Genomic DNA, 11,587 nt, shown 5'->3' with positions numbered 1-11,587 from the left:
TTGAAAATTTGGGAAAAGCCAGTTTCCAACACAAACTGGAGTGAAACGCTGCTTTCAGGAGCGAGTTGTATTTTTTGCGCAGATCTGACGCAAAATTTATTCTTCGGCAACAGAGAGGCTTAAGATTTGGTAAAAGCCAGTTTTCAACATAACTTGGAGTAAAACGCAGTTTTCAGAAGTGAATTGTATTCTTTGGGCAGATTTGACGGAAAACGCATTTTTCGGTATGAGAGGCTGAAAATTTGGAAAAAGCCAGTTTCCAGCAAAAACTAGGGTAAAATGAAACTTTAAAGCGAGTTGCATTCTTTGCACAGATTCAACGCAAAACGCACTTTTAAGCAAAAAAGGACGCGTAAAACGTCATTTTTACGAGCAAGTACTATATTTGCGCTTATTTGACGCAAAATGCATTTTTTGGCAAGAGAGGCCTAACGTTTGGCAAGAGCCTGTTTCCAAGACAAACTGAAATAAAACGCTGTTTTCAGGAGCAAGTTGTTTTCTTTGCGCAAGTTTCACGCAAAACGCATTTTTTGACTAAAGAGGCTTAAAATTTGGCAAAAGCCAGTCTCTTATACAAACTAGAGTTAAACGCAGGTTTTAGGAGCGAGTTGTATTCTAATCACAGATTTGACGCAAAACGCATTTTATTAGCAACAGAGGCTTAGAAGTTGGAAAAAAGTAAGTTTCCAACATAAACTGGCGTAAAACGCAGTTTTTAAAAGCAAGTCGTAGTTTCAGCGCAGATTTGACGTAGAACGCATTTTTTGCCAAAAAAAATTAAATTTGGCAAAAGCCAGTTTCCAACACAGTTGGAAGAGTTTCGAAGACTGTAAAAGGAGAGACCCAGGATGTCGGAAGGATGGGTCCGAGCTTGTTGTAACTTCTGCCCAAGAAACCCAGTCGTCCCGTGTAGCTGCGCGTGTGTCTCTCAGGCTAACCTACATCCTTCATTGGACAATAATTATAACAGATTATAATATTCAAGTATGCTTTTCGTATAGCAACTGCAACCCCGTTTTGTTGACAAGGAGTTGACAACTACAAATAAAATTGGCACCAGAAACTCAGGCGACTGGATTTGTCATGATATTTTTGGTAAAAAAATATCAAAATTAAAATTAAAGAGTTCGCACTATTTATGTTTCAGGTTTGAACCAGTTGTATGTTGCGGTATTACTGAGCCGATAGGAAATGCCTTCTACTCTTGTATTAGGTTTGCAAATGCTGTTGGTTCCTTTGAGCATTTCCACCAGTAAAGTTTTCTGCGTTCCTCCTTCTTTATTTCAAGTCGATACACCCATGGATCGGGACTCTTTGGTAGAAGGGTACTTTCGTTTAGGGATAGACTACGTCGAAATCCTGGCTTTCCTAATCATGTGCCATGGAATCCGTTTAAGTATGAGGCAGTTAAAGAGGATCTTGCGCGACCGAGGCCTCACTAAAAGAAAGCTACAGAGCCCCGTAAATCAAATAGTGGATGCCATAGAAAATGAACTGCAAGGAAGCGGCAGATTAATTGGCTATCGGCTAATGCACCAAAAACTTGCTTTGTCCTATGGTCTCGTTGTTGACAGGGAAACAGTGACGGTTGTGATGAAAGCTTTAGATCCTGAAGGAGTGGAAAGACGGTCGCAACGCCGTCTTGTTCGACGCAAATACCACGCTTCGGGGCCGAACTTTATATGGCATGTCGATGGGTATGATAAGCTCAAGCCCTTTGGCTTTTGCATTCACGGAGCCATTGATGGATATAGTCGTCGCATCATGTGGCTTGAAGTGGATCACTCCAATAATAACCCAGGTATCATAGCAAAATACTTCTTGAACTGTGTTCGACGCATCGGAGGGACCCCAACGATCCTCAGAAGTGATTGTGGTACGGAAAATTGCCACATTGCAGCAATCCGTTTCTTAAGAGAGGGACATGGAGACCCTTTAGCAGGGGACAGCAGTTTTATGTACGGCCGTTCCGTTTCTAATCAAAGGATAGAGGCGTGGTGGGGTATGTTAAGGAAAATGGATGCAGACTTCTGGATCAATTATTTCAAAGATTTGAGGGAGATAGGTTTATATAGTGATGACAACATCTTTCATGTAACCTGCCTCAAGTATTGCTTCATGCCTTTAATAAGAGAAGAATTATACCGTTGTGCAGAGTTATGGAATTTACATCGAATACGGCCGCAGTCCTCTAACCCTGATTCCCCATCAGGTCGACCAGATATCTTGTACTTTTTACCGGAACTAAATGGAAAGGTCAGTCATTCCCATGATGTCACTTTAGACGACATTGAACTTGCAGAGGAAGTCTGCTGTGCTCAAGGTAGAGTGGGTATGGTCGACAATTCCTTCGAAGTTTTTGAAGAGCTAGCTAAGATGATAATGGAGGATGAAGGTCTAAGTTCTCCAAGAAACCCAGATGAGGCTTTGCAACTTTATATAGATCTTACTGAACACATTGAGGAAATCATGTGAAACCAAATTATGTTACCCTTATATATGAAGAGGTTTCAACAAAAATTACAATACACTGCAAGACAGCCCCGGGAGTTTGGGGGTGGGGGGGGGGGGGGTACTTAATGTTTGAGGTGGCTATGTGCCGCCCGGGTATTCAAAGTTGGACCCCATTTTAGGAAGAATTTGCACCAAGAGAAGATAATGGTACAGAGAGGGAGACACCCGGTCCAGCCTTTGGGATATGTGAATTTCACCAGTTATTTTTTTAACCTTCTAGATCGGGAGACCCAGTTGGGCGGCACCTACCCGTATAGGTATTCCCCGAAACATGCAACAGTCATTTCATGTATTACTCCTTGTTATCGTTGTTGGTTTGTTCCCGTTACAATAAAGTTACTGTTAATTAAAGTTGTTAGCTTCTCCGTTCCGGATCGCGTAAAAGCACCATATTTGGCTTACGTAGTCTTATGGTAAGCAAAGCAAATTTAGGTTTTAGGTTTTATTTGCCTTGACACTGAAAGAAATAAAGATAACAGTTTGCCTTTACTTCACAACTGAATTAATGTAACATAACGTTAACCAAACTAGTTTAGAAATATGCACCTGCCAATAAGCAACTAGCAGCACATGTAGGCGGCAAACGAAATATTTGTAAAGACGGCACTGATTGGAAAATGTTTCCCTTACGAATCTCAAAGAAAGGTAGCCTGGGCCATAAGCCGGGCGGGCTTGCTTTGCCAAAATCGCGGCACGTTAATTGAACGCAACAGAAATTAACTTTGCGATTACATGACAACGCAGCTAGTCCGGTTAGCTAGAATCCCGGTATGGAGATAACGTAATACCGGGATAAAAGTCACCTCGGCAAAGCGAGCCAGCCCGGCAAACGGGGCCTGGGGCCCGTTTCTCGAAGGTCCCGGTAATTGCCGGTCCCAAAAAGATGTTTTTCGTTTGGCGTTTATACATTTAATATCGAATATTGAATGTAGACTTTAAAATATGACGTCGGGCCCGAAAAGTTAACGAGACTTTCGAAATAACGGGCCCTAGCCCGGCTCATGCAAACAAGCCCTTCGTCAAAAACCTACTCAGATTTTTGGTTAACAATAAAATGGATGAAATTTTATTTGTTGTTATTGTTACTTTTACAATCAATACTAATTACTGTAAAAACAACTTTATTTATTCTTCGTTTTTCCAACCCTTTAAATCCCAGGAGTGATCAAAATCTAATTTCTCATCACAATACCAATTCATTATCAAGCAAACACGTGACAATAATGTCTTGATATGCTACCAAATTCCCATAATAGACATGAAAAAAAAACTGTATGGCTGTAAGTAAGAAGTGGCATTTTTAACTTGGGACTGAAAGGGCTAAATGTTTTCTAAATACGAAAGGAACGTAAACACTTGACATTAAGCAACGATTATGTTCAGTCATAAATTACACACATTTTTAAGAGAAATTACCAGGCCCACCATTCACACTCTTTACAGTACAGTGTGTTGCAAATAGAGACCAGGGTAGAACAACAACGCAAATAGCAGGTAATGAACCATTTTCCATTCCGTTTAAACAGTGCTACGTTAACGTAACCTCCTCGAATACACAAGAATGGCATGTAAAACAGGAAAGGAATAATTAATTCCATACTCTAACTGTGATATACAGCACTATCCCTATTACTTCAAACGAGTGTACCGACACTACTGGAGATATGGGCAAATAACGTTTTCTACAACTATTGCATGAAATATAATCACGTGGATCATTAAGGTCTTAACCAACAACGTGCAATTTAAAAAGGCTGAACAGCAACAGACAGTACAAGTAATAAAAACTGTCTTCAACATTAAAAGTCAATTGTTAAGCTGAATCTCTTTATACTCTGAATCACTATTACATTGTATCCGCTTACATTCAAGCTGCTTACAACGATGTGAATTTCCATGCAAGTTCATTATTATGTAGAGAATGCATTTGGATTCTAAAGTCGTTAAAACTTGCATACCCACTATCAGGCAGGTCGATTGAAGCTGCACAGGTATGTGTGCGAGGGTGTGGTAAGGATCCTAACTCATTAACATGAAACATCACCTTGATACACTCTACAACTGGTACAGGACTCCCAGTGACGTAACGAAGAAATCGGCCAAGCTCCTTACGGCTGAGGTACCTTATGTATTTCTTCAGGTAAGAGAAAATTTTGGCCCTGGACTTGTTTAAATGGGTAGATGGTTCTTCTGCAAGCATTGTAATAACTCGTTGTGGCGTGAGCTGCATCATGTGATACATCTTTGTTACATCCTCTTTCGAACAATTCCGCAAGTTTCCAAAGTCTCCATCCCGAAGACATTCTCTCATACCATCCATCGCCATAGCAGGTTTTGATAACAACTCATTCTTGGCTACTTGTACCAAAGTGGCTTTGAGGTTGGACGCCAGTGGCCTTTTGGTTATCTGGTAATCACTGAAAAAATCCAGCAAAAACTCACAAGATTCACCAGAGAGCTCTCCTTGGTCTGACTGTGTTAGGATTGCTGTCAACTCCTGGGATTCATTTTCTGATATGTATTCCAGGAAAGCCTCTATTAGGTCTTCATCACTGACTGTCTGTCGTCCACAGAGAATAGCCACCATAAACGCCTTTTTGATATGAACAGGGAATATGCCAGTGAGGACATATTGGTGGCTGATAATGCGTCCAATTGTTCTCATCGTGGACTCCTCAATTTCTGGACTTACTCGCGGAACAAATGTAGAACTTCCTTCAAAGTAGTCCTCCAGGGCTTGCTTCCAGAATAGAGAATAAGCTTCTCTCTTCAGCCCATCTAGATCCATCCCAACCTCTCCGTGGAAAGAAAAGGTGACAAGCTGCTGTGTTATTTCTCTTGAGTTTTCGTACGTTTTGAGAAGGTCACGCATGGCAGTCTCTCGATGAACCCAGACGTTTGTTACACCAGACAACTTATCGAGCACATCCATTCTTCTTTGCTTCAAGTCCTAAATAAACATAAATTGACATTACATGCCATTACTTGTTATTACACATTACACTCTCTTTACACAACTTTTCCCCTGGGGAGTGTCGTGCGCTGTCAACTCTAACAGATGATAGCATTTCAATTAAAACCCAGGACAAAGGTTCGAAATTTGTGGTCATTGATACGGAGGAGTATAACACCAAAATGAGGGAACAACTACAAAATCCGCTCCATTATAATAAACTTAGTTCCGATCCTAGCTCTGACCATGTAGAAGTTATTTCTAATTGGGCAAACAAGTGGCTTGAAAAGGGACAAATTAGTGATGACATTGTTCAATGGGTCATTAATGGGAATGCAAAACCAGGTGTGGGACTGGGCTCTCTGCTTACACCTAGCAGGACAGCAAGCCCCCTGTTTTTTTTTTTTTTGGGCTACACTGGCTTGAACACGGGTGATGCCGTGTTCAAGCAAAAACTTAGCGGGCACTTTTTAGCAAAATCACACAGATATAACTTATATATATATACAGTGGGCGTATATAATTTGTTCAAGCACAAGTGTCATTTATGTCAGAAGGGCTTTCAATACTGGTCTGACTGGTTTGCACTGAATTGACAGCAGTAGTCTAAGGGCTTTTAAAATAAGTGAGTGACTTCTCGCACACGGAAAAGATGTGATAATGGCGCAATTTGTTGTTCTGTCCCGCGTACATAAACGTAGTTCTGACATCACAGTTGTGCATAGTATCTTAATTATTTTATAAGAGAAATACAAAACTTTTTTGTGCTGCCATATCCTGATATTAACACTTGACGGGATGGGGCAAATTGTTGTCTATTTCTTACAGTATCAGGTAAAATGTAACTGAACCAAGGCAGTAACAGTACAATTCCAATGTAAAGGTTCACCTTCAATGTTTGTGAACTTAATCACAGATACTGATGTGGTGTTTATTGTGGCCTTGCTTCTATTAAAATAGATACCACATCGGTTTATTTGTTTAAAATAATAATAATAATAATAATAATAATAAAAATAATAATAATAATAATAATAATAATAAATACTACTAATAATAATATAATTCAACAGTCGACTTGCTTATATAGTACTGTATACAATACAACACAAGGAGAAAGTAAAAGATTAACTTACAATTGCAGTGTCTTGTGTTTCCTCCTCCTCAGATCTCGTGTCAAATTGTGGCAGATATTGTTGCCTAAAACGGTATCCAGGACTTGTCCTTGTCCTTGTCTGAAATTACAAGGAGTAATCAGTAATGCAAGATTCAATGTGTGCCAAGTGCTCAATCTGTCAAGGACTTTAAAAGTGAAGTGAAGTTGTCACTAAAAGACTACATTCTAATTATTTGTAAACTTTTGGAGTCATTTTCTTGGCACTGGAAGTCATAACAATCACAGCTGTTAACTGTAAAACATCTTTCATGCGTGAGTGATCTGTAACATGCAATGCATTTTGGGAATGATTCAAGATGGTGGAATGGAAAAACAGCAACGTTTTTTTTTCTAATTTTGTTACACAAGCTGAGTCATAAAGAATTGCTGTACTCGTTAAGAATCTGAGTGGAAAAATACTTTATTTGTGTATTTTGATCCCTCATTCTGAATATATCAGGAAATGTCACTGGGAAACTATTATTCAGTTCCGTTATTTTAAGATCACGGTAACGACACTGTACCGGAAACGATCGTTACCGTGAAATTCTAGGGCTTGTTTCTTTCCTCCTTAAAGGCAGTGGTGGCTGAAAAGTAGTCTCATTTACCTCCCTTCTTCCTACCAAATACTAAAGCATTAAAAAGGATTCGTTCTTGTTCCTTTTCACGCAAGAGATCAGATTGCACTAAATATTATCTTTTACACAAAAAACTCAAAGAAAGAGATTGGGAACATGCATACATCTTTAATTAAACAAAGTACCAAGTTTTCTAGTAAATTTATCCACTTTTCAGTTTTATACAACCAAATCTGCCCATGCAGTGTAATCTGGTAAGATATACAGATGACAGCTATTAAGGAAGACCAAGTAATACAGGAACAGTGGAAACCAAGTACAAAGGTACTGACAAAGATTGTGTGACTTTAACAAATGATTCAAAATAACCATAAAACTTATACAAATGATCCAAATACAAAAGGAAGTTATGCCAAAAAATGTGAAAAGAATGTGAAAGGAATGTGCCAACTAAACAAAGAATGAGTGATGTAAATATTAAGGTAAAGAATGCGGTCATAACATGAACTTTACTTATAACAGATGACTTGTCTTAACCTTTTGAGTAACATGGCCAGTTAAAGAATACAGCCTATGGGAATTTCCTTCAAGACTGAAGAGTCTTGAATATTGAATGATGTTGCAATGAAATTGGTTAGGAAAGTTCTGGTCATCGTTATATTTGATTTAATCATTTATCATTACATGTACTTAAAATGACTATTGAAAAAATATTATACAAAAGGGACGTATGAATTTTTTGTTTTCGACTGTTAAATGAAAGCTCAGTCAATAACGTGCTGTAAGTGTTGCCAGAAGAGTGCAAGCAATCTGTGTTGTTGCATGCTTGGACATATTTACATTTTAGGTTAGTTTCTTTGTTTGTTTGTTTTCTCTTATCAAGATAAAAACTAATGTGTAGTGTAGTGTGTATTCCTGGTATACAAAGAATGTATCTTGTTGTCCTGACACCTTCAGGATGGCTGGCTGTTCTGTCAGTCCATAGATGGCACTGGTACTGAAAGAATGTGAAAGCAAAATTATTTACAGGTAGTCCTAATGACTTTTTCGCTATAATAAATTATTATTGAAGGTAACAGTCATATTGCATTGTAGAAATTGACCAATAACTGTTTGTCACGTGGAAGGGGCCAAGCATTCTTTGCTACTATTATCATTTTTATCAAGATGGAGGAAGGCGATTATGCTTCAAACCAACAGGGGGATGTTTGCATGGATATTTCCCTAGAAAAGATTGATTTAATGGAGTATTACATGAAATCACATGGCACACAGCCAGCAATGTGATAACAGTTATTTTTTACTGAAAATCTTACAAAAAACATAAATAAATAAACAAACTAGCATAATTTGAAGAATTCGTAAAAACAAATTACAGGCGCAAATCTTTAAACCTGGTAATGGCAAATGAAGTCAGGCTACACTTCTTACACGGCACAACTTCAATACAGAAAATCAGTGAGATTAAAACTTCTCCAAAACTAGCAGAAATAAAGAGACTTTTTACTTATTTATGATGCATATTAATGAAAATAGCTTTACCTTGCATGGTGAATGTCATTAGGCTCAGTATTTAATGGATCAACAACGGTGTCATTCAACAGCCAAGAACCATCATCTAATCCTTCTACTTCTTTAAACATAACTTCGTGATCAATATCATCTTGTACATGCTCATCATGACACTCTTTTTCTGGAGTGGAAGCAAAGACAGGCTGATAAAGCACCGCCTCATCTTCATCTTTGTTACTGCAATCTTGTACAGACTGACCCTTTTGTTCTGGAGTGGAGGCTGACTGGTGAAGTTTCAAATCATCTTTGCCACTGCAGTTTTTCAGTTCTGTTGGGTTTCTTTTGGGTTTGGACAGTAAATAAAGTCGTGGCTTTGATAGTTTGTTCACACTGATGTAATTTTCTAGTGAAAAGTCATCATGAATAAATTAACTTTGCACTGGAAATTTGCAAGGTAAAAATCCATATCAGATGACTGTCCGCGAGAACTAACTCCATTAGGAAAGAAGAGGTCTATCAGGATGGACAGAATTTGAGGAGCATCAGCTGTGGTTGATATAGACATCTCTCGTTGTCCTCCTCCCGTGCTTTCTCGCACCATAACATAGCGCTTGGTTTCCTCATTATAATGTTGCCAAGCAAGTTTAACCTTGCTTGTCTTCATCTTTGCTTCCATAACTTTTGCCTTCTTCTCTTTAGTGGTGCTAGCTGACTCCCTTCTACCAACTTTTTTACTTCCAAGTACAAGCTTCTCAATTAACATTTTTTTCCTTTGTTGTCTTGATTCCTCTTGGCCTTCTTCACTACAGTATTCTGTACTAGATCTGTTGCTTAGCTGGTCTGTAGCAAATGCACGTAGTGAAAGAATATCTCCTTGTGCAATGACTCCAAGTGCTCTTAGCTCCTCATCGGATGCTAAAGATATAGCTCTTTCATCCATCTGATAAGATAAAGGTACATGGAGTGTAAGTATCATGACACCTGACCAATCATGTTCAAGCAACAATTATTGACAAAAACGTGAGTCGCCCTTACTGGATATAAATAGTCAAGTCTGTCAATACTGAAGCCAGTGCTCAAAGCAAATTTTCTAATAGGTTTAGAACATGATATATGTTATATAATATAAGATATAAATAACACTGTATAAACTAACCCAAATCTTACCTTTTCTTCCCGTACCTTGGAAATTACACTTTCATCGACTCCTCGCCTCAAGAGGAATTTACAAACCTTAAAAAGAAGTCAAATTTTGAATAAATTCTCTTTCCAATGTCAATGTGTATCAAAAATACCTGAAAATATTGTGATTGCTATTGACTACTTGTTAATAGAACTAGGTTGTAGTCACTATAGTCTCAAACGAAGGACATGTCTAGCTAAATAAAAGCAAGCAATTCTTGTATACAGTCGCATGTGCGCAGGCTTAACGGTCGATTGTGCTCTATATGATTCTTAGGTCATTCTGAAAAGCCTTTACAACATTCAAAACAGCATATTGTAACGTCTGCACAGTATTTTCAAAAGATGAATACAGCTTTTACGCCCTTGACAGCTAAATTAGACAGAAACTAATCTTACCTCGTTCGTGTCCGCCATTTTTAAGAAAGCCGGCAGAAGCACGTGTTTCTTGCGCGGCGATCGACAGTTATAAGTGTCGATCGACAGTTATAAGTGTCGATCAACAGTTATAAGTGTCGATCGACAGTTACAAGTGTCGATCGACAGTTACAAGTGTCGATCGACAGTTATAAGTGTCGATCGACAGTTATAAGTGTCGATTGACAGTTACAAGTGTTGATCAACAGGTATAAGTGTCGATTGACAGTTACAAGTGTCGATCGACAGTTACAAGTGTCGATCGACAGTTACAAGTGTCGATCGACAGTTATAAGTGTCGATCGACAGTTACAAGTGTCGATCGACAGTTATAAGTGTCGATCGACAGTTACTCTTTTCGACATTTATAAGTGTCGATCGACAGTTATAAGTGTCGATCGACAGTTACAAGTGTCGATCGACAGTTACAAGTGTCGATCGACAGTTATAAGTGTCGATCGACAGTTACTCTTTTCGACATTTATAAGTGTCGATCGACAGTTATAAGTGTCGATCGACAGTTACAAGTGTCGATCGACAGTTACAAGTGTCGATCGACAGTTACAAGTGTCGATCGACAGTTACAAGTGTCGATCGACAGTTACTCTTTTCGACAGTTATAAGTGTCGATCGACAGTTATAAGTGTCGATCGACAGTTACTAACTGTCTAAGGGGAAAATAAAGGGGTACTTTGGATGGCCCTAACTAGCCACCGTACTAACTAGCCACCGTAGATTGTTTATTTCATTTCGGTTCTTCATCTACCTAACAGTATAAACACGCCGCTTTTCCGGTTAAATCGCCTTTTTTATGGCTTCGATTCCAACAGATCAAATCAGGTCAATAGAGGTCAATTCTTTTCATAGCAAACTTTGAGGTTTAAAATGTTGATTTTTAAACTCTTTGGCTTTCGAACAGTTACTTTGTGTGCCGCATGAACGATTCAAAATGCCTATTACCACTCATTGTGAAGCAGTCGCTGATGACAACAAACAAATAAGGCTCCTAACATTATTTTTATAAGATCGTATTCTCTCAAAGAAACACATTAATCTTATTATTGAGAATTTAGCAACATAGTAAAAACTGTTTACTTGCCATTTCTCATTTGTGAAGCGAAAAACTCCATGTGGAACTTCCACTAAAACACACATATTCAAAGCTTTCACTGGAAGTAATTCATTCTCAAGCAACGCAAAGAACGATGGGAAGAGTGTAAATCAACCGGATAATGCCGGCTAAAGGTATTTTAGCTATGCGAGAAATGTTGATGA

At 38.6% G+C, this 11,587-nt stretch overlaps 2 protein-coding genes across 4 annotated transcripts; one reads left to right on the top strand and one right to left on the bottom strand.

The window, feature by feature from the left end:
- Positions 1-1,133: 1,133 nt before the first annotated feature.
- Positions 1,134-2,794, top strand: LOC146469297 (uncharacterized). The gene has a single exon (XM_085123564.1). It carries the CDS (start codon positions 1,192-1,194, stop codon positions 2,473-2,475), a length of 1,284 nt encoding a protein of 427 aa, XP_084979690.1. The 5' UTR covers positions 1,134-1,191; the 3' UTR covers positions 2,476-2,794.
- A 123-nt stretch (positions 2,795-2,917) lies between these two features.
- Positions 2,918-11,500, bottom strand: LOC146469296 (uncharacterized). Of its 3 annotated transcripts, XM_085123561.1 has the most exons (6): positions 11,412-11,500; positions 9,881-9,946; positions 8,744-9,653; positions 8,153-8,198; positions 6,604-6,702; positions 2,918-5,464 (listed from the first exon to the last, which is right to left on the bottom strand). In XM_085123561.1, exons 3-6 carry the CDS (start codon positions 8,842-8,844, stop codon positions 4,391-4,393), a joined length of 1,320 nt encoding a protein of 439 aa, XP_084979687.1. In that variant the 5' UTR covers positions 8,845-9,653; positions 9,881-9,946; positions 11,412-11,500; the 3' UTR covers positions 2,918-4,390. The 3 variants fall into 3 exon arrangements, with proteins under 3 accessions (XP_084979687.1, XP_084979689.1, XP_084979688.1); XM_085123563.1 differs by lacking the exons at positions 9,881-9,946; positions 11,412-11,500 and having other exon boundaries at positions 7,164-8,198; positions 8,744-8,847; XM_085123562.1 differs by lacking the exons at positions 8,153-8,198; positions 8,744-9,653; positions 9,881-9,946 and having other exon boundaries at positions 6,604-6,697; positions 11,401-11,453.
- Between the last annotated feature and the right edge of the window lie 87 nt (positions 11,501-11,587).

The sequence above is a fragment of the Pavona decussata genome, unplaced genomic scaffold, assembly GCF_977016875.1.
Source record: "Pavona decussata unplaced genomic scaffold, jaPavDecu1.1 SCAFFOLD_125, whole genome shotgun sequence".
Lineage (NCBI taxonomy): Eukaryota > Metazoa > Cnidaria > Anthozoa > Scleractinia > Agariciidae > Pavona > Pavona decussata.
Note: the sequence above shows the minus strand (reverse complement) of the source record. Positions and strands in the feature narration are given on the sequence as shown.

What these genes read in the sequence shown, in the direction of transcription:
- LOC146469297 (XM_085123564.1), top strand. Translation starts at nt 1,192, where the DNA reads ATGCCTTCTACTCTTGTATTAGGTTTGCAAATGCTGTTGGTTCCTTTG.
- LOC146469296 (XM_085123561.1), bottom strand. Translation starts at nt 8,844, where the DNA reads ATGTTTAAAGAAGTAGAAGGATTAGATGATGGTTCTTGGCTGTTGAAT. An exon ending in AATGACATTCACCATGCAAG is followed by an intron (nt 8,199 to 8,743) that starts GTAAAGCTATTT and finishes ACATTCTTTCAG; the next exon opens with TACCAGTGCCATCTATGGAC. An exon ending in AAACACAAGACACTGCAATT is followed by an intron (nt 5,465 to 6,603) that starts GTAAGTTAATCT and finishes ATGTTTATTTAG; the next exon opens with GACTTGAAGCAAAGAAGAAT.